General features: G+C 46.5%; 1 protein-coding gene across 19 annotated transcripts in view; it reads right to left on the bottom strand.

Moving 5' to 3' along the window:
* FRYL (FRY like transcription coactivator) overlaps positions 1 to 22,477 on the bottom strand; it is a 2,516,714-nt gene that overhangs the window by 2,241,984 nt on the left and 252,253 nt on the right. For 2 of the 19 annotated variants that reach the window (XM_085642123.1, XM_085642124.1), the window contains exon 1: positions 8,166 to 8,754. The exons of the other annotated variants lie outside the window; for them this stretch is intronic. In XM_085642123.1, the coding sequence (XP_085498249.1) occupies positions 8,166 to 8,238 (73 nt within the window). In that variant the 5' untranslated portion in view covers positions 8,239 to 8,754. Of the gene's footprint in view, positions 1 to 8,165; positions 8,755 to 22,477 lie in introns of those variants that run through there. 19 annotated transcript variants of the gene reach the window in all.

The following is a 22,477-nucleotide window of genomic DNA, read 5'->3' as shown; positions in this document are numbered from 1 at the left end:
CCGTAGGGTACCTGAAACTGAGTTGAAGGCTAACAAAGAATCCCCGCTTCTTGGCAGATGCCCATAGGTAGATACTTGGCGACTCAAGACAAAACAATCAACCTGCTTGAGCAGCTTTGCTGCAATAATTATGCTGCACATGCAGTAAAACCCACATTGAAGTCGACAAGCCTAGCATTCTTTTGGACTGGCTGCTCGAACAGGAAAACACAGCCTCGACATACCTGCTCTTCGTTTGGACTGGGATGCGCACACACACACGTTGAAATCCACATCACCTCACTGATTATTATGCAAAATAATATGCTCCTGCCCAGACTGACTCCTGCAAGACTATAGTAGCCTTTCTAAATGATGTCCAAGTCATACTGGAACAGCACCAAGAACTAGACGTTCCCATAAATATTGGGGAAACAAAAGAAGCAGTACGTTCACTAGCGACTACCAAGAGTCCTGGCCCCAATGTACTCCCATTGGAGTTCGATCAGGCTTTCACCGACCTACCTCCGCAACTAGAACATCTCTATGAGACAGTTGCAACAGAGGCCTATCTCCCTTCGTCTCATAGAGAGGCCTTACTTGTATCTATTCTCAAACTCGGAAGGGACACTTCTGACCTATCCTCATTTTGACCGCTGAAGATTCTCAACACAGACTATAAAATCCTAAGCAAGGTTCTGGTGGAATGTTTGATACCTCTGATCCCCTGGCTTGTGCTCCCTGACCAGAACCTCTTTTTGCAGGGCAAGAGCACATCGCTGAATATCAGCAGGCACTTCAGGGTGATGGAGGCGGCTTTGGACTTGGGCAGCTTGCATGTTCCTGAATCTCGAAAAAGCACTTGACTCATTGAGCTGGACATACTTCTTTCAGCTGCTCCAGATATTATGGACTAGGAAGGCACACGATAAGCATGATCAGACTCCTCTACAGCGCGCTGAGAGCACTGGTACGGACAGGAAGGCTCGTTTCAGGCATCATAGGCATCCACATGAGCACCAAGCATTTCTGCCCATTGTTCATGAAGGAGGTATAGAAATGTTTTCAATTTTTTTTCATAGACCAAAACAGGTGCCTACTATCCCCTCTACATGAGGGGCATTGGAGGCACAATTATCAAATAGAACCCCAAGATTCCACGCTACCATAATGTAATCCGTAATGTTTAGGGGATTGGCGGTTGGGGGGGGGGTGAGGATACGGGGGTGGGGGGAACTTATCCACCTTAGGCCAAAAGTTGTAATCCGAACTGACCCCAGAGAGCAGAATTTGTCTTATTTTGAAGTCCAACAGGCTTGGCAGTTACGCAGTGCATTAGGAGAAATTGTCAAGAGTAAGCAGCAACAACGTAGAGTTAGCATAAGATATAGTCTGTACTCCGAAAGATTCTATTAGGGTAGCGAAGGGGGTCATGTACACATTAAACAATGTGGGACTTAAAGGAGACACGCTAGGGACCCCATAGTGCAACTGTTTAGGATTGGAGGCTAAATGGGGACATCCAAGCTGACTGAGACCTATTAGTCAGAAAGGAGCAGCGCCAACCCACAGCTGAACCGAAAACACAAATAGCCTCTAAGTGTTGCAAAAGTATCGCAGGAGAGACAGTGTCAAAGGGAGCGAATAAATCCAGGAGAAACAGTGCTACCAGTTTTCCCTGATCCATCGCTAGCCTTATTGTATCCAAGACTTCTAACAGTGTGGTCTCCATAGTAAAGCTAGGGTGGAAGCCTGATTGCGTAGGATGAAGAGCATTCTGTTCGAGAAAAGCAGCAAGTTGTTTATTTATCAATTTCTCCAAAAAAAAATTCAAAGATCGCAGCAGCGAGACAAGCCGAAAATTAGCCAGATTGGTCTTCTCCATCGTGGGTTTGTTTAATAATGAAATCAGCTTGGCCCGCTTCCAGCCACTGGGCACGGTGGCAAAAATAATTGACTGGTTAAAAGCTGGTTTAGAACTGGGTTAATAGCTGTACAGTTGGCGGCAAGACTATGTGGGGACAAAGATCATCTGGAGACCCTCATTTACAAGCCTTCAAGGCCAGAGGGGATTACTCAAGTGAAATCTAGGCAAATTCCTGTAGCACTGGTCTATAAGAGGGTATTATTTCTGCCTGCAGTGCCATAGGGTCGCTGGCCCTCAGCAGGGTCGAGTCCTTGAGATGTAAAGCATCTACAATAGTTTTAATTTTTGTGTCCAAGAAATCAGACAATTGTGTGCATAACCCAAGAGGAGGTATTAAAGGCTGAAGCAAAGCTTCAGGATGAGTAAACTAACAATTCTGAAATATTTCTCCAAACTTGTCAATCTGACCTATAAAGAAAACAGACTGAGCCTTCTTGATTGCGCGATGGTAAGTATTCAATGCCTGCTTATAATAAGTTTTATAATTGGGAAGCTAGTGACGCCTAGAATCCCTTTCCAATGTCTTGCAATTTTTACGAAGAGATTTTAGCGCCCCACTGAACTAAGGAGTGGACTGTCTTTTCTGGAGTATTAGCAGCTCTATATTTGATAGGTGTGGCATGATTAGCCACCTGTGTAAGCCAAGAATCCACTGATCGGACATCGACCTCCATATCCCCCATAATATACGGAGCGTGCTTGCTCAAGGCAAGACGGAACTCTGTAGAGGAGGCAGTAGCCCAACTACGAAAAGGTATGCAGGAACGAAACCTGCGTCCATGTGGGTCAAAATTCAGTGTCAAATGGAACTGGATAAGAGCATGATCAGACTGAGTCACAGAGCTAATATCAAGCACCGAGACTTGAATATAAGAAAAGATAGTGTCAAAGGTGTGACTAAGCTGAATCACAAACTGCACCATGTGTCAAGAAGCCATCAACTCCAAAAGAAAATGACCGCACTGATCAGCAGATTCATCCAAATGGATATTAAGGTCTCCTCCAAGAACCTTAAAATGGGAGTATTGGACCAATACTTTGAAAGAAATTCATTCAGAGAGGATAAAACCTTCCCTGCATGCCCAGGGGAATAATAAATCAGCACACCAGCCTTGGTTCTATTGGTGGAGACACACAGACACCCACCATTAGGTATTAGCACGATCAATAGATCTTAGGCTAGATAGATCTTAGACATAAGACCAACTGCTTGGCAACACCGGGCACCTGCCTTGAATCACGGGTCCATCCTAGATGCACCATGAATAATCAGTCCCTTTCCAAATGATAGTAACTATGGTCTTGCATTAAATATCCCACTCTGCCACCCACGACGGAAAGTTAAATCAGTGGATATTGCTGGACAAATTCCTACATCATGTCTGTCCAGTATGAAAGGTTTGATGGGGCTAATCATCAAGGTGTGTGGGCTCGATGTGGGTAGGGGAGGGGGTAAGTGTGATTACGAATGAGCTCTTTATCACACACAAAACATGGCCTGCCCAGGTAGCTGTAATAATTCGCACAGGGTGAATACCCTCATCCACTGCGCACCACCGAGTGATGACTAGGCTTAAACTCAACCTCTTCACCTGGAATTTAAGCAGAATAAATGAGTATTGTATGGCATGCCAAATGCTTGCCTACTTTAAGCAACATGCCATAGACATCTTGTTAATACAAGAAAAGCATCTCGCTGAATCATGATATAGTGCCTGTGCAGGGGGCTGATCCACTCACTGCTACTTCTCTTCCTTTTCCACCCATTCCAGAGAGGCAGCAATCATTATCGGGAAAGGGGTCCCGTTTAGGCTTCTACATAGGCCTCATAAACGGCGCCATCTACTGTTCCAGGAAATGCTTGGTTCGGAGTTTATCACAATAGTAAATGTGCATGGTCCTAACTTTGATGACTGCCTTCTTTGCCAATGTTGTGGGGCACTGGCTGCATCCAACCCTCATACCATACTATGGGCAGATAACTAACATCATCCTCCTCCCCGCATTAAATAGCAGCACTGTCGTTGTCGACCAGCATACCAAGGCACAAAATGAAATCATTAGAAGCGTGGTTGACATATTTCGGGAAACACATTATAGAATGGGTTTCCCGAAATATGTCAACCACGCCAGTGCTATGCTCAGCTGTATTGTACACGCTTCCTCATCTCAATTTCTGGCTAGGGCCACGAAATACAGCAGGTTGGCTGGACCATGTTAAATACTCATCACATACGCTATCTGTCCATTCACCAGTATTGCTTGCACTTAACATTCCTGCTAAAACACAAGCACAGAGTGTAGAGACTGAGCCCTGAGATGCTATTGGATCAGGCATTTCGCTCAAAAGTTCCTCAGGCCATCTTATTTCACTCCACTGAAAGTAAAGGCTCAGTGGCAACATACACCACCCTCAGTGAAGCCTTCAAGGTTGTAACTGTGAAAGCTACAGAGGGATAACTTATCAAACACAGGCTAGGTATTTAAAAGAGTTGTGCTGAAAAGAATGAATTAACGACTTAACTCTTCGGCTTCTGCAAAGATAGATCCTGCACAGACCAGACTGTAACACAAAGCAATTCAACGAATAAACTCCACCCCTAATGTAGTCATCGACTATGAGAAGGCATTCAACGGCGTGGACAGAAAGACCCTTTGGAAACTCCTATGCCACTGCAGTGTGCCAGATAAACTTGTAAGAATCATCAGGAACTCTTATGAGAGAATGACCTCCAAAATAGTCCATGGAGAACAACTTGCAGAAGCCTTCCAAGAAGAGGAAGGGAGTTTGCCAGGGTGGTTTGCTCTCGCCTTTCCTCCTCCTGCTTGGATCATGAAGACATCCACAGCAAGGAAAAGAAATGGGATCCATTGGACTCACCTTGGACGCAGCTCAACAATCTGGACTTTGAAGATGACCTGGCCCTACTTTCCCATACTCATCTGAAGATGCAAGAGAAAACCAACAAAGTGGCAGCCACATCAGCACAACTTGGCCTCAACATCTACAGGGGAAAAATCAAACAGCCAGCCCAACTGCAGTCACTCTTGCAGACGACGCACTGGAAGAGGTTAAGGCCTTCAACTACCTGGGCAGGGTCATAAACAAGCAGGGATTCACAGAAGTAAACGTCAAGGCAAGAATCTGCAAAGCAAGGGCTGCCTTCATTCAGCTAAACAAGATCTGGAGCTCTAAGGACCCAACGCTGCAAGCCAAGTTCAGGCAATTAAACACCAACGTAAAATCAGTCTCTGTATGGAGCAGAAACTTGGAGGAAACCAGTGACCACCACGAACAAAGTCCAGACCTTCATCAACACCCGTCTGAGTAAGGCCCTCCAAATCCACTGGCCAAACCATCAAAAACAACCTATTGTAGCAGACTTTCCAACTCGCTGTTCATGAAGAAATCATCATGACGCTGGGACTGGATAGTTCACACCCTCCGTCAGCCTGCATCAAACACCACCAGGCAAGTCCTCACCTGGAGCCTTCAGGGAAAAGAGAGGCCAACAAACAGCTGGCATCAAGGTATTTACGTCGACTGCAAGAGATGGGATACACCTGGAGTCAGACTGAAAGAAAGTCCCAGGAAAGAGATGGTTGAAAAGTCCTGGTTGATGGGCTATACCCCAGGAGGAGTAACAGACTCAAGAATGGGGAGACCTGACCAGTCTGTAGTCCGACATTAAGAAATCTTAAAGAATGGGAGATCAGCCATTACCAGAGCTTCTTAAATGCTCAAATTTAAAAAGTTTGGAGTGCTGTGAGACCTCAGGCCAGGAGGTAACATTTCTTGTCAAGTATGCAGCAGCCAGATAATATGAAGGTCATCTGCCCACACATTAGACCACCCTGTGCCTCCGCCGATGTGATCCAGATTTAAAAAAACAACAAAAAAAACACAATTCAAGCAGTTCATAAACACAAAGATATATTTAGAGCATTTGTTGAGTAGTACGCCGATCTCCATCTAAAATGAACACCCTTAAGGTGGACATACACAGATACCTCAATAAAGGGACCCTTGCCTGGCTAGACCCAGCAATGGAGTGTTCTGTCCCTTGTCCAATTCGTCCAGTGTACTAGAGCACAAATCTTCAATAAAGTCTAAATGAATTCAAGAACTCATTGAAAATCAACAATATACATTTCAAGTCATGACAACTAGAGACAGATCTAATTGAACACTGGAATGCACGCAAGTATATGTAGGTACAATCAATCAATATTAAAGTGCATCTTCTGAGGTCCAGGGAGTCCTATGTACAGGAATTCCATGATAGTAGCAGACTGGAGGTGGTCTTGGGATTAAGGGCGATGGAAGCAATCACCTTCATGTTGACTGGGTATTATGGATTTACCGTAGAACATCTTCAACCCACCATCTTGTGCCTACCATCATATGGTCCCCAAAGAGGGTACCACGTCTCCTTATGTATGTGTATAAATACAGTTTACATCCACAACACTGTGTGATTTAGGGGTCCTAGTTATGAGAGACTTGACACATTTTAACCACAAGTAAACTGTAGTTTCCTTTCACTAGGGAGACCTGCCAAAGAAAAACACTACAAAATAATTAATTCGGCAGCATTGTACAGTGGAAGGGTCCTCCAATTCTATACATGCACACAGAATATCATGGGCGGTGTGCTGAAAAATAAAAGATTTTGATTCTAATTTTGGATTATGCTTCCAAGCCACCTATTTGATTGTTCACTGCACAACAAAAAGGTATTTGCCTCACAATGTAAACTGACTATATTAAAAGGCAGATACTTTTTGTTCAGTGTACAACTGCAAAACGTTCACTCCTGCGAGTTAATAAAAGTCTAACATTATATTAAATAGAAACATATTTGGGTCCACCATAAAGAGCACTCTTTTTAAACAGGCAGAGTGAGACAGCACACATTGATGCAATGGTAATTCTTAGTTGAAGGCAAATCGCATATAGAACATTAGGAACTAACTATACACTGCAATTGTTTACATTGATTCAGAAGGCCCTTGGCTGCATTAGGCACATGAATATCACAATTCAGTCTCTTTCGTGAGATGTAATACCTTACATCCTAAATAGCCGTTTTAAAAGAATGTTCCCGACTTTAAAAAAAAAAAGAAAGGATGCCTAATATGTTGGCAGGGAGGCAGCATCCTGAATCTAGGCCGTATGAATGTCACTTTATAGTTGAGCTTTTTTCTTTCAGTTAAACAATAATCAACTCCTAGCCAACGCTGCAACAACATTCTGCCAGCTAAGCAAGCTGAGGAAGAAGAGATGCAACTACTGCAAATTTATAAAAATAAAGCATACCCTAAAGTGTACCATCTGTACAGAGAACTGAAATGCGGTTGCTTTATGTAACAAGAAAAGTTTTATTGCAGTGATGCACAGTAAACACAACGTTCAAAAGTCAACAGCAACTTCAAATAAGGGTTCTGTCTGTATTCTGACATTTCAGCCTCTGGCTATAAGATAGGAGTGGGATATGAAGGTACCTGCTAGAAAAGCCTTTAGACTCAATCACCAACCTCAACTATAATAATGCCCCACTTTGCACCATGTCACTGATCAATACAATCAAATTCCTCCAACACAAGGTATTTCAGCTTCCTTGTAATGCAATCTTGGTATTTCGTTTAAAAAGTGGGGACATTCTGGTATTACATTTTATTAGTGAACACAGTGTTGTTGAAATGTGGGGCTTCTATTAAAACAAGCAATAAGGTACGGCCAGCAGTCACCATAAATATACGTAGAAATGTATATAGGCTATAGCTAGTAAGGGATATATTGCAGACCTCATTTAATGATTAACTGCACTCCGCTCCCCCCCCATAGTGTGGTGCAGGATTCAGCATGCAGCAAGCAGTATGTTAGTTTATACAGCAGAGCACATTAAACTAGATATTGACCTTTCATGCACTATATCTGCAGTCAACCACTAATTTGGATAGAATACAAAACCTGTCCAGGCAGGTTTTCAGCAATATTCGATTAAGTACAGCAGTACGGCTCTACACCCTCACTAGTAAGCGGAACGAACGTCCGCTGTAAGTCTTAACATACAGACCACTTAAAACAAACCGTTAATGCTGCTCTGGTTGCAGCACAGAAGCTAATAGCGCGCAGAAATGGATCAAGTACGGTGAGATAAGTTGTTGCAAAATGCGTATCGTCGCTAACACTTACATATCTCATACAGAGAAGTCGGTAATTCTAGTGCACATTGAGGTGGCTGGCTATACTTACAACTACTGCTCCAGGACTTGAGCAAAGACTTTATGCTCATCTCAAAAAACAGAGAATCCTGGAGGCTCAACATGATGCTTTTGGCAGCCAGAGCGGCGGCGGCAGGGGCCCCTGCTTGGTGTGGTGGGAATGCCTCGTCACACGACGGCCTCTCCTCACAGGCGGCAGCAGCAGAGCGTTAGCCTCCGGTGTCGCTGCTTCATTGCCATGCAGTAGCAGAGTGACGCACAAGTAGAGTAAAAACGCTGCTGAATGCAGATGAAGTCCCAAGTACAAAAAACGCTCACAAGTTTGCAGAGAGGGGCCTGAAGGGCAGCGTCACCTTTCCTCGTGCAGTGACGCAGCGGGGGCAAGGCTCGGGACGAGGTGGGGAGATCGGGCTCTGAAATGCAGTACGCAAGGCTGATTTTGTAGGTAATTGTGTTCGTAAGCGGTCCCGTGCTGTCCTGAACTGCAACCTTCAACTTGTTCCGGTGGCTTCGGTGGAATCAAAATGGATTAATGAAATGACACCGGATCCGCGTATCTCCTTTCGAAAACAGCTGGCGAAAACAGTTCCAATCCATTCCGCACTGCTCCCAGCTCGAACAAAAAAAAAACGCCGTGCTCGTCTCGCGAGCAGTACATTCTTTCCACAGCACCACACACCGTCACTAAGCGGTGACTTTTCTGCATGCCTGTGACGAAGCAGAGAACAGCGTCCCTCTAAAGCCACTGGAGATAATGCTGGCTAATGGAATGGGTGGTGATGTAATGGATGCTGGGCATCGGAGCCCGTACCAGCTCGCTGAAAACAGCACAGCCCACTGCCAAGTTTCTTCCGGTCTCGTAAGAACCATTGGTCTTTAAGGTCTCATTTCCTAATTGCAGCACCAAGTGAGGAAACGATAAGAAAGAACACTGTAAGCAAACCTTGACTTAAAACATATATAGTTATAAAACGCAAATTTGACTATATTTAGATAAATTATACGACGCACGCCTTCTCACATACAATATTAACGCAATTAACTACTCATTACGTACAGAGTCTCTAAAAAAATAAAACGTGAATTAAAGTTAACAGTACTGTTATGTCAAAATATTCTGTCCTCGGGAAGAAACTTCGAGCAGTTTAGAAACTTAGTAGATTCCAGCTTGTATCACTGAACGAGCCTTGGAGGGGGATCTGGGGAGCCCCATTTCGGATGTGGAATTGGCTGAAAGGATGGGGACCAGTTTTGTTAGTGGGGGCCAGTTTTGCAGAGGTGCTTCAATATCCTGCCCCCCGTGACAAAAGCAGCAAGCAAACATTTCCAGCCTCCCAGGGCGAGGCAGCATTTCCCCCTGGGGCTGGTGTGAGAAAATTGCCAGGGCTGGTTTCGGTTCCCAATCCGGCCCCGTTGAGGATGGTGTCCATTAATGCCTGCTTCATTAGTTCATTTTAACTTCATGCACCACCTGTGGGCCTTAATAAAAATTAGTCCAGACTAGCCCTCAACGTGTCGCAGGTTTCCAGTAGGGGCAGTAGATGTTATGCATCTAGCGTGGGGTTGCAGGCAGGTAGGGGGCCTTCTGGCGGAGAGCAATTGTAAGGCTGAACCGTGTTACCGCTCTTACGATTTAGCGCATCGTCTGAGTTTACTGGTGCACCCCAAAAACGTAAAATGACATACCGATTCATGCAGCTGGTGACCGTGCTGGCAAGGAGGCAAGTGGTTATTACTTGGATGAGGAAGAGGGCTCCTTCAGAGGAGCTTTGGGTTATAGGATGTCTCAAAATGGGCAGTGGCAGACAAAACGCAAAAGCCAAACTACCAGTTGACTTGGAAACCTGGGTGTTGGTTTGCCGAAAGTTCTTGGAACCCGGAGGGAGGTGAGGAGGCGGATGATGCCGAGGGCAGTGATGACCCAATGTAACACTTGGGTACTCTATGCGGAGGTGTTCGAAACAGATTTAAATTTGATTTGTGATGTTTTACTATGGTGTAGGGCTATGTCTTTGCTTCCCCTCACAGAAGCTCACTAATGTAATTTGGAAATTCATATAGGCCCTGTGTGGCCCTTAAGGGTCTGTATTCCATCTTGCGGAGTTGCTGCCTCGTTGTTTATGGTCATGTTTCTAAACTGACAAAGGTTTTTTTTAAAAAGTTAGTCTAAACGATGGAAGCATAATACTAGCTTTATCACACTACTATGAATTTTATAACACTGTTTATATGGAGACACTTTTGGGAACAGTAACCTCTCCGTATCTTTTGGAAGAATATTTTGCTCTCAAAACACTAGAATGGATATTGAAAAATAAAACTGAACTCTAGGAATCTCGCACTGCTAGAAATGGCAGGGACAAGTAATGAAAACTATGCAGGTACCTTGCAAGATGGTCAGCTCAGTATTCCCAATAGGCCTTCTCTTCCAATGTGATGCAAGCCTATTATAGCAGGGATGTGGAATTCCTATAGCCTAACTCCCAGGAAATATTGTTTGGGGTCAAGGGCAACAAGTTTATGTGTATTTTGTCCTTGGGACAAATAGGTGCAACCCCCTCTGCAGCACAAACCCTTTGGCTGCCAGTTTGCAGTACCAAGTTATGGATTAGGAAGGGCACTGTCTGCAGTTAAGATAATTTTTTTGTCCATATGTGAATGCTGTTCAAACTTGTCTTTATGGTTAATTAATTGAAAGCCTTTATTATTAGGGTGAGTGCTCCAAGTAAATGTTGTAAGCACTGACTGCACTACTGACAGTGGTTCCAGTATAAAAAGGTGTACACGTTTTCAAAGTTTAGCAAAATGAGACTATGTATAATGCTCCCATAATGCTCTCTAATTTGATGCAAATATTTGCTGAAGCTTGAAAGCAAGATTGAGGATTCTTTGCTTTCAAAATAACGTGTTCATAAAAAAAGGACAGCAGGAAAAAAAAATCTCGCTAAATTACTCTAAAATGTCAGGTATGATTTCTTTCCAGCATAGTTTAGTAACATGTGTTGGTGCATGCTAGTATTTCCCAAAAATATTTATAATGGAAAAGCAGTGTAACCAGTTTCAATAAGATTATGGGAAACAAATAACAAGCACTGGCAAAGCCAGTAGGTCTGAAATTGGTGGTCAGCTTTTTAGTTTTGTCAATGTGTGACTGGTTTTGGCATGGCTTTTGTAAAACCTTATTGGTGTGGGAGCTGCCGGGCCCTCACCATTATAACTTATATACGTTTTTGGTGTCAAAAAGCACTCACTGCCATAGTAGTTACTGGCACTGAACAAAACTACTTTTTATGCCCATATGCTCCTTGTGAAAGAGCAGAATGCGGTCACTCACAGTGAAGCCAGCCGATACAGAGAAAGATACAGAATTTTAATAAACGCAAAAGGTCATGGCAAAGCCAGACCAAATTTTGGGCCCAATTATTAAAGAAAGTCTCAGAAGTGCACCCATGGTATATGTGCTTGCATTAGGTGCAGCTATACGGCTTTGGTGAATTCCCAAGAATTTACAGACGTAGGACAAGAAATCTTACTCCTAGAAAATATTTGTGAACTGCATTTTAGCATGAACACATATGCATGTGTAGATTTGCTCATGCAAACACTCAGATTTTCGCAAGTTCACTTTCCCGCCAACCACTTTTTTCCCCAACTCTGGAAGAAGGTTCACGTCTGCCATTGTCTGGAGTAAATTTCCAACATTTCTTAGTATGGGAAAAGATTAGAAAAGAGTTGTTGAAAACCCTTAAAACATGCAAATTAGTAAAAGGGAATTCTAACCTTGGAACTATTGCTTACCACTACCTTCAGCCCCAGTATGTAGATCTGCAGAAACGTGGCAACATAAGGGATTGCAAGTACTCAAACACTACTATGGTATGAGCCCTGACATAATCAGAAAAGCTATAGCAGAGCTCTTATATAATGAGATTGCTGCCATAATTTGTCACCACACTACATGGCATCAAAGGGATAAGTGGATTTTGTTACAGGACAAGTAGATTTATGAAGCAACCTGCCCCATGGGCAAGCAAATATTTTATTAACTTCCACATCCCTGTATTCCAGTGGTCTCTACAACGCCATCTTACTGGCTGCATCATTTAATGTGAACAAGATCTTTAAATAAGGCAGCCCATAGGGCAGATTACAACTTGTTAATGCTTGAAAGCTCCAGTAGCATTAAACAGAACATTCACTAATCTAGCCCTGCTCGTCAATGGATTCAGAGTATGGGATGCAATCAGTAGGTATAGACTTTTCGGCCATAGGATCAGATTTTGAAGTGGAAATAGTAAAATATGCCAGGACAGATACAGGACGGTCTACAGCCAGATAAAACCATGAATATATTGGACGATCAAATAATAGAGTGCTGGATAGAGTGTTGGATGGCTATGTGCCCGACAGCACTATTTCTCTGATTTACAAGAAACTCATCAACGATCGCGCAGACTTGCTGCTCCGTCTGAGGGAGGCATGGACAGGCGATGGCTTAGAGCTGGATGATGAGGACTGGGTGTCGGCGGTGGCCTCCCCGAAGGAGGTGGCGATCCCGGCCCGCCTCCGGTTTGTACAGCTGAAGATCCTCCATAGAGTGTATGTCACAGGGCCCGGTTTGCTGCGTATGGGTTATTCGATGGATGGATTGTGTAAGCGTGGATGTGGCCTGCCGGGCACGTTCCTTCATATATTGTGGGAATGTCCGGAGATTGTGCGATTCTGGAACGGTATCCATACCGTACTGGAGGGGGTCACGCACGTGGCCCTGTTGCCAGAGGCTAGGAGGTGTTTGTTGAATGTCTGGGAACCGAATGATTGCAATGCGGCACAGACGCAGTGGGTGACCTTGGGGTATATGGTGGCTAAGCGTAACATTGCACAGCTATGGGGCTCCCCGAGGCCACCCACGGTTGATGTATGGAAGGAGAATATGGACTGGTGTATGTTTAGGGAAAAGACGGTGTATGTGGCGAGAGGTAAGCCAGGGAAATGGAGTAGGGTATGGGGTCCGTGGAATTTATATCGAGGCCGTATCTGCGCCCCGCCTTTGCCATTAGAGGTCGATATTGCTTTGACCCCCTAGCTGCGCATTCTGCGGGAGTGTGTGATGTGTGTTCCATGCTTTGTTTTCCCATTGCCCCCCTTCACCGCTTCTGGACCAGAATAGTTATAGACACTGTATGTTGTTCCCCGTCCTGGGAAGAGCACGCTGCTATCTCGGACTCTCATTGCCTTGAGTGTGTTTTATGTTTAATAAAAAATGAAACCGTTGTCTTAAACCGCTCCTGGCCTATGGCCATGGTCTGTTATAGGTGCTTACGGACTGCCGGGTGCTTTGCCGCTGGTTCATTTGAATGTATGGCGTTACACTGCGGGCCCTCGGGCTCTATAGCGGCCGGCCCTGGTGGTTGTAGGCCCTTGTATGTCTTTTATTGTGTGCTAACGGTTTCTAATAAAATACAAATTAAAAAAAAAAAAAAAAAAAAATAATAATAGAGTGCTGTCTGAAAGTAGAATGGACAGCTAAATCTCAGGTCGCATCAGAAAACAGTGAAAAATAGCTCTAAAACTTATGTACGGCATTAACCCTTCAATCGAGACTTAAGATTATGGTGTCCCAGTGATTCAAATAAGAAAAGTACCTTTAAGAATTTACAACAAGACGGATAAATGCCTATTGTTTGGAAACCAAATTTATTTCATAACCCTCTATGCTGAAACAAACCTCCAAAAACACCAATGTCCGTGATCAAATGCCTAAGCAAGCCTGCAGAGGTTGTGAAAAGTCTATAGCTCCATGACTGTAATGGAGCTGTGTCGAGCATGAAGTGTTAAACCAGAAATCTAAAAATACAAATTGAGAACAATGAGCATGCCCCACTAAGGCAGAAGCAAATCACAGAATATTAATCATGTGAGACAGTCCAAACGACTAATTTGCACACTCTTTCCTATTCAATCCACAGGCTTATCTTTAGTAAGGCTTTTGGTTTCCTTAATGGTGTCCCATTACTTATCTGTAGTGTAGCTCCAAACGTTGAAACATGGGAGAGCTGGAATACATTCTGGCTTCCTTACAATATATTGTGCCATTCTAAGCAAATTACTTAAAAACGGTCTACGGCACAATAGCTGGAGGCAAAAAAGTTTACAGTGTGTTCAACACAATCAATTCCTTCACTCATCTGAAAATGTCTACCTTTTGCCTATTGAAGACTTCGTTCTGGGTGGAACAAGATATCTTGGTAGACTGAAATCTCACCTGGAAGAGATAAAAACGTTTGGTGTTGCTTTGCACCCTAAATACGATATGGATATACCACAACCGTACTGCCTGCCTATGATAAAAAGTAGAACAATCATTGGCATAATCTAAAGATCCAGCCTTGTTGATCTTTTGTTTTGGCAATGCTTTTGCAGAAGTGCAGCATCCCAAAAAAATAAATTCATGCAAAAGCATGATTACAGGTGATCAGGTTTTTTTTAAATTTAAAAATTGCCGAATATTGTTTGAGTGAAACTGCTTTTCCAACAGCGGAACAGTCAACCAGCAAACGCTAGCAAGAGGGCCCGCCAGAAAGAATGTGTGTGTGAGAATATATATATATTTTACCTACTGGCGGTCGCCAGTAGGTAGTTATAGTTAGGAACTAGTTTCCATAGGAAACTCGTTTTTAGGTCTCGCGCCTAGCGTTGCAGTGCTGCTCCCAGCTCGCGCAGCGCTAGACCTCTTGTAAGGGGGGTTTGAAAGCGGCCCACACGCTTGTGCGCGTGATCTGGCTTTCGCCGGCAGGCATCGGCGTTCACGTGCTTAAAAAAAAAAAAAAAAGGCACGCGATTGGGCAAAGGCGGGCGCATGTCCTGCCTTTGCAACGCCCATTCCCGTCCGTGTCTAGCACGCGCAGCAGCGCACGTTCGCCTCGCTTGCCGCGCTCCCGCGCCTCTGTGGTGCGAGCGCACCACTGGTTTTAAAAGGGTTGATGTATGTTCTGTAGAACACCTCTTCCCAAAGAGTCTTGAGGCTGGGAGACTGATATAACGAAATGAGCAACTCATCAGAGTGTCACCCATATAATAATTGTGTGTATAGAGCTTGCGGACTCAATCGTTCGCTAGCGCTGTGAATGACTAACTCACTCCAGTGGCGCTCGACCGACCCCATTCACATCAAATACGTAATCAATTCTGTACAGCTCTGCCTCTGGTTTAAATAGCTGCAGTAGATTCCGCAAACCAGAGGGCTCTTTCAGCACCGGATTACTATAAGGACCATGATGAACCCCGTATTTTCATCGCCTTTTGTCCCTCTGAACCCCTCTTTCGTGACTGCGACGCCTCACGGGAACCTTAGTCAAAATAATACTTTCACATGGGACGCGGAGTGGGTGCCGCACCCCCACCCTCCCTGCACCCCCATACCCAGCACCTCACACATACAGGCATTCAATTCAGCCCATGCCTCACTGCCCCTCCGTCGAAGACAGGAAAGCGACAGCCTGAACCATTTAGCAGGGCTGTGGTGCCACAGTTAGTTTATTTTTCCACTTTTCCAGGGCGCCGCACGTCCCGCTTTAGCTTCAAGGAGCTGCGGCCACTTCTTGGACCCGAAGGCGCTCAATGGTTAGTGTTGCACTGAATAGCAGGACTCGCATGTACGAAGGGTACAGAAGAAAGGCGGGGCACACTCGCTGCCGGTGTTCGTGTGGGTTGCTAGTTTCGGGTGGGCACAAGGAGAGAGTTGCGAAATGCCAAACGAGGCTGCCACAGGCAGCTTTACATCGCCCCCGAAAGCTCCCAAGAAAAACGTCCCATTATTTCCAAATAATTTATTATAGGCTGGCTGGAATCTCGCCTTCAGTACTAGACCACAAATCGTCTGATCTTGGGCACATCACTGTATTTCGCCGTACCTAAAATTGCAGTGTAGGCACTGGAAATGCACCAGGCCCCTGGTAAGTGGAAGGGAGTACGACTGCCATTGACGCCTCTCGGAGGGTTTATTGTACTGAGTAGAGCTAAGAACACCGCAGCCTCGTCTCTGGAGGCAGGAGTGGCAGCTTCAGTCCCCTCCCCTCCTCACTCCCACCGCTCCTGATGTTCAACCACTTGTGCCCGGCCACAGCAAGCCTCACTCGCTGTACCAACACACTGCAGGCACCGCCAGCCATCACCCATGTGTGCCCCCACACTAATTCTCACCCGCTGTACCTCAAAATGACCCTGGCATTGCTCCTGGCTCAACTGCTGATGGCCAGGCTCGACACGCATGTGCCACTCGCTGCCCTTCATACAACATGCCACTCTAAGGTTATTCTGCACACCTGCGGATGCTCAGGGCACACGTGCCCCTCTGAAACCCCGTGTGAAGCCCCCCTCTCCGTGCTGGCCAGTCACATTCTCCCCCACCGAAGGGGTGGGTGAGGTCTCTAGCCGAAAATACGTGTTTCCAATCCCTGTTGGACGTCCTCTTGGACAGATTATTACAAATAAACAATCTGTACACCCTACAAGCTTATTTCACACCCCTTCCCTAATAATACAATAAAGACAGGCCTCTGTCCAGCTCTGTCTTAAGTCTCATGTGTTTCAGTACTCCAACCTCCACCCCCATTCCAATGCCCCCTCAGAGTGGGAAATTGTGGATCCAGACAACCGCAAAGACCTACACATTTAGAACATCTGTGCAGTGACTTGGGGGAGGACTCGCTTAGCACAACGCCGTGAAACCAATGACTTCTAGGTGCTTTTAAACCCAACAGACAACACTTTGTCATAGTTTCATGCGGCAGGCCCCAACATACTTACAACCTCTTCCAATTTACATCGTTCAATGGAACTTTGACGGGGCTAGTTGCGGAGGATCACACCGTTTTGGTTAGGAGGGGATGCCGAGATTAGAACATATATATTTGCAACAAACTCATTTACATGAAACAGGGGCTGCTCTGTGTTGCAGGATCCCTCTTTTTACCCTGCTAAACTGGACTTCGATGAGAAGACGTATATAGTTTAAAAGGAAGACAGCGCACATAGCTCATCTGGGCACAAACAAGGCCTGGTAGATATCAGAGAGTAGTCGGCGCATAAATGAATGAGCGAACGCAACAGATAATAATTGGAAACAATGAATCGTGAACTCGCAGTGAGTGGATAAATGATGCGTGCGGGTAGGTGGAGAGAATCAGAGCGGCAGGTTTTTGGCTCAGTTCTCGCTGATAAGAGCAGGGATAGCGCCTGGGTGGATGATGCAGGTGTTACATAAGCCTCAGGGCGCTCCCTGCTCCCGGAAACACTGGGCCTCGTGTCCCCCCCTCCCAGAGCTGGTCCCGTCCGCTCCCTCACTGGCTCTGAATCACAACTTGGCTGGGCAGGAACACTCACCCATTAACTGTGAACAAGCCTCTCACGGCACACACACACACACAGTTGGGGGGGGGGGGGGGGCTGAGAAGACCGCTGCCCTCATGTCACAGACTGGCACGGAGGTGCGGGGTGAGCAGAAACACACCCATTACCTGTGAACCAGCATCTCACGGAAAACGCATGCACCCGGGTGTGTGTGTTGGGGGGGGGGGGGGCTGAAAGGACCGCTGCCCTCGTGTCAAAGACTGGCAGGAGCTGCAGGACCCAGGTGAGGGCAGGGATGTGCGTCCTCTTCATTCCCGGCTCTACTTCATTCCCTCTCCCCTTGATTTCCGACACACCTCCCTCTCCGCCCATTCTCCCGCTTCTCCCCCTCCCTCAGGGCCGGCTTTAGTACTGGTGCCGCCCTGTGCAACAATGTTTGTTGGCGCCCCCCCAGGACCACCTTGCCACAAAATGTTATATAAGACAGAGGCCTACAAGGTGTTGGAGTCCCATGTCATCCATACTGGTAGGCAACATAGTTTAAGAGTCTGTGGTCTGGAAAAGCACAAATTCAGAATGTAAAATGTAACACCATTGTTAGGGGTTTTCTTTAATAATAAGAATTGATTTCTACCCAAATTAATTTTTTTTGCAATATTAGGTTGAGAAAAGAGTGGGCAAAAAACATGTAACTGTGATATGTTCCTTGCAGTTTGCATGCAACTCTTTGAGGACAGTTAAGCGCTCACTGCTCTATATTAGGATTTTAACTCTTAAACTGCATGAAACAAAAGGATTTCTCTAACAAAAGCGATAACCCATTGACCTATTTATTGTGTATGCACTTAGTGATCTGAATGGGACACGTTCTTCGCAGCAGGCAATTTCACCTTCTGCGCTATTATGAGTCGAAACTTCCACTACCAGACAAAGATCCGGTCTCTCTCTCTATGAAGAACATTAATCACCAGAGATCGTGACATTTTTATTGAAGCTTGAAAATTGCTGGGACAAGGAACGTGGCATCTGGCGCTTTTAAAACAACAAACAGGGCGCCCCCACCTCAAGGCAGCGCCCGGTGCAGTGGCACTGATTGCACCGCCCTAGAGCCGGCCCTGCCCTCCCTTCTTCCTCCCGCTCACTTCAGACTGTCCCTCAGTGCGCTATGAAAGGCGGCGTTAAAATTAACACCACGTGTGCCGGGGGACTTTTGGGAAGCGCAGCGGTGTGTTGTAGGAAGTGGCCTAATTGGAGAGTTTCCTGTCCGCGCGCCCACCCCAAACGCCTGAAAATGGGAGGTGTGCGGGGCCTGCAACCTGCGCTGCTCCACAGTAATGGAATGGGAGGGGGGGGATGCGCATAAGTGTCCTCACTCATGTTAACTGTCATTCTCTCTCTCTCTCAGGTAAGGGGGCCTGCTCCAGATTGGCTGAAACACGCACGGTTTGGCGGGCTTCTCCCTTGGACGTATTAATTAATGTGCATCTATATACTTTTTAATCAAGCGCCACGAAAACCCCTTCGGGCGTTAGGGCGCTGTAATGAACATCTTTCAGATCTAGAGACCGTTCGAAAAGACATAGCATCTCTGTACAGAACAGAGATAGCGCATAATATATTGCTTTGGAATAGGTAAATTACAAATGTATTGAGAGCATAAACCCTCTTGTCTATCTCACTAACAAAGGAAGGCGTGGTCAGGATGTTACACTCTGTACGCCCTGCAGTAGGTGCATTAACCTACAGTATGATCTTATCAGGGTAGATACGCACCTGTGCGCAGGTGCAGCAGGACCAATAACACCCCAAGGGTGCGGGCGAGGACCAGTAGCACTGCGGGACAGGACACTCACCGCCCGCATCTGGAAGTATAGTCAACTACGCCTCCCCACCCATCCAACGTGCATCGCTAGGCACGGCAACAAAAACAAGAAGCAACACCACTCCGTTCCTCGCGCAGGAAACGCACACCACACAAAACCCGTTCTATCCGCGGCACAATTGAAGCAGCGTGCCACCCCTCCATTAAAGCTCCCCAGCACCCCAGTACAAGCCACATGTACTCCCCCTTTACGCCCAACTTCCAGAGGTCCTGCACCGAACCCTCGCTCGGGACTTGGGTCTCAGGTCTCTGTGCTGCTCGTCCTGTGTGGCCAGCAAGTACATATGTGTTGGCAGTTCCCCCTCGGAGGCAGAACACCCTCAAGAGCAGCTACCCTTGCTCCCTGCGCCCGTCCTCCGTGCCCGGATCACCGCAGAAAGGGCTCGGGCAGGTCTGTGGCCCTTGTGGGGGAGAGCTAACCGATGCAAAACACAGAGTCCCGCTAGTAGTGCAGGGCTCGCCGACAGACGCTGGATGGTTGCTTATCAGGTTCACTGTTTACTCTTTGGCACTATAACTTGGCTCATAATCCGCAATTGCTGTGCATAATGTTCGATCGCCTGGCAGCAGCAAAGTGCTTCATGCACAAACACATGGTGGGGGTGCTACTCCTTTAAAGATAGACATCGTGTTTCTTTTTTTCTTCTAGTGTCTTCGGTGCCCCTGCTTTCACTACCGTGGTGTGTTCCCCCCCACCCCGCCAGCCAGCCACACTCTTGAGAAGGACTTTTTTGGGATGTATGCGGTTTCTGTATATACTGACCCAAGTTCTGTCAAGTTACCAATCTGGTAGTAAGTGGATTTATTTTAGAAGCTGTTGTCATTTAAGCTTTCAGAATGTTTAGTTGTTTGGCATGTGTTTTTTCCGTGTGTCCTGTGTCACTTCCACCCTTTTAAATAACAAACACGTCCTGCTTCCTTCTTTTCTAAGAACACAGCAGGCTCATCTTGTTAGCGCTATATAGAAATGCAATAACAATTACAGTGCACCACATCCATCCACAACACTCAAAACAAATGCACATGGGTAAAAGACATTGCCATTTACAATGCTAATATCTCTAACTCTCGCAAATGCGAGACCTATTGTATTGCAAATGATTGTTTGTTTTCCCAACACTTCGCAAAATTTTCTAAACGTATGGCCTGCTCCGGTCAGCCCCTGTGCTGAAACTTTTAGGGTGATTCGCCAAGCAGGGGCCGAGAAAAAAGGGGGGTCCCAAAACGTGTTTTCTCCATGATATTTCCCATAGGAAACTTTAGACAACTACAGCCCGAACTGCTAAACGGAATTACACCAAATTTGGCAAAAAGGTAGCCCTTGGTTCAGAAAGAGACCTTTTTGTTAAATGGTGTAAATCTGTTCAGTAGTTCCTGAGAAATTTAAAAAAAAAATAGAGTTCGAAAAATGCATTTCCCATAGGAAACTTTAGACACGGCTACAGCTCGAACTGCTCAACGGAATTACACCAAATTTGGCAAAAAGGTAGTGGTTGGTTCAGAAAGCGCCCTTTTTTAAAATGGTGTAAATCCGTTCAGTAGTTGCTAAGAGAATAAAAAATTAAAAGTTTCGATATATAGAGGCACGGAGGATCCGCGCACCCTCCCGACCACAAGCTTTATTCTAATTGGCTGTCAACACTCCAAACCAGGAAGTGTTGGCAGCCATCTTGTACCTTAGTAACCGAGGCACAAGAAAACAGAAAAACAAAAAGGTGAAAAATAACAGGGGGCAGATTAGAAACACCCTGACCCCCTAGGCCTGCTCAGGGGGTCTCACAAGGACCCCCAGCACCCAAAAAAAAAAAAAAAAGAAATTGCCGAAAATTGTGCAGACGGCGCGAATTTCGCCCCCCCACCCCCCCCAAAAAAAAACGAAGACCGCGCTTCGTTATTATTTATCCCCGGGTGGGCCAAGTCCCGGGGGCATGCAAAATTGAAATTGCCCCCGCAGCCCCAGGGACCGCCACCCCCCGGGGCTTTCATTAAATATTTGTGGGGGGCTCGGCCCCCCTGCAGCCCCAGGAACTGCCACCCCCCGGGGCTTCTTTTTCAATGGGTGGGGGGCCTCCAAGGCCCCCCCAAGCCTCAGGGACCGCCACCCCTGGGTCTTTTTAAAAAATAAACCTATACGTGTGTGGGGGGACTCGAGCCCCCCCACACGGCCTGGGGACCGCCACCTCTGCTCTGCTTGTGATGGGAGGGGAGGGGGGCCGCGCGCCCCCCCCTTCTGGAGCCTGTGATGGCCGGCTCCTACAGTGTCCAGGGGTGCCCACCCCCGGGACACTGCTGTTTGCTATGGCAGGGCGGGAGCCTCCCGCCCTGCCATAGCAAACTGTGGTTTGAATTTTAAAAGCAAGAGCAGGAAACCTGCTCTCGCTTTCAAAATCCAAACCACATTGCTTGCAGGTCCCCGTGTGGGTGGAAAAGCAATGCCGGCAGGGACCGTGGGGGCATTGGGGTTCCCCCCACAGTCCCCAAAGGAGAGGGCCGACCCCGGGGGATTGGGTCCCCGGGGCCAGAAGTGACTTAGGAGAGGGGCCACACGGCCCCCCTCCATAAAAAAATTAAAAATAAACGAGGCACAGCCCCGGGGGATGGGGTCCCCTGGGCTAATAATAGAAGCCTCAGGAGAGGGGCCACGCAGCCCCCCTCCATTTAAAAATAATTTAAAAAATGATGGCCATGCCCCAGGGGATGGGGTCCCCGGGGCTGAAATTGGCCTCAGGAGGGGGGCCACGCGTGCCCCTTCCCGTTTACATTTTTAAACATTTTTTTTTTTTAAAAGGGCAAGGCCCTTTGGGATGGGGTCCCCAGGGCCCAAAAAAAGGAAAGAGGGGGGCCACACAGCCCCCCTTCTTTAAAAAACAAATAGCCGCATCTCGGCTAGGCCCCGCCCCCCTCACTGCAGCACTCCGCAAACGTGCCCCCTGGCGCGTTGTAAGTTGGGGAATTAATTTCCCTTGAATATTGAGGGTCCCTGGGGGCCAACTAGCCCTCCAGGTATCTCCAGTAAGCGACAGACCTGCTTTGCAGAGATGTGGTCCAGGCCACGCCCCTTTTTTACACCTCTCGGCAACGCAGCTCTGTGGAGCTTACTGGAGGTACCT

The sequence above is a fragment of the Triturus cristatus genome, chromosome 2_2, assembly GCF_964204655.1.
Source record: "Triturus cristatus chromosome 2_2, aTriCri1.1, whole genome shotgun sequence".
Classification (NCBI taxonomy): Eukaryota; Metazoa; Chordata; class Amphibia; order Caudata; family Salamandridae; genus Triturus; species Triturus cristatus.
The sequence above is the reverse complement of the archived record's forward strand: the minus strand, read 5'-3'. Positions and strand labels throughout refer to the sequence as shown.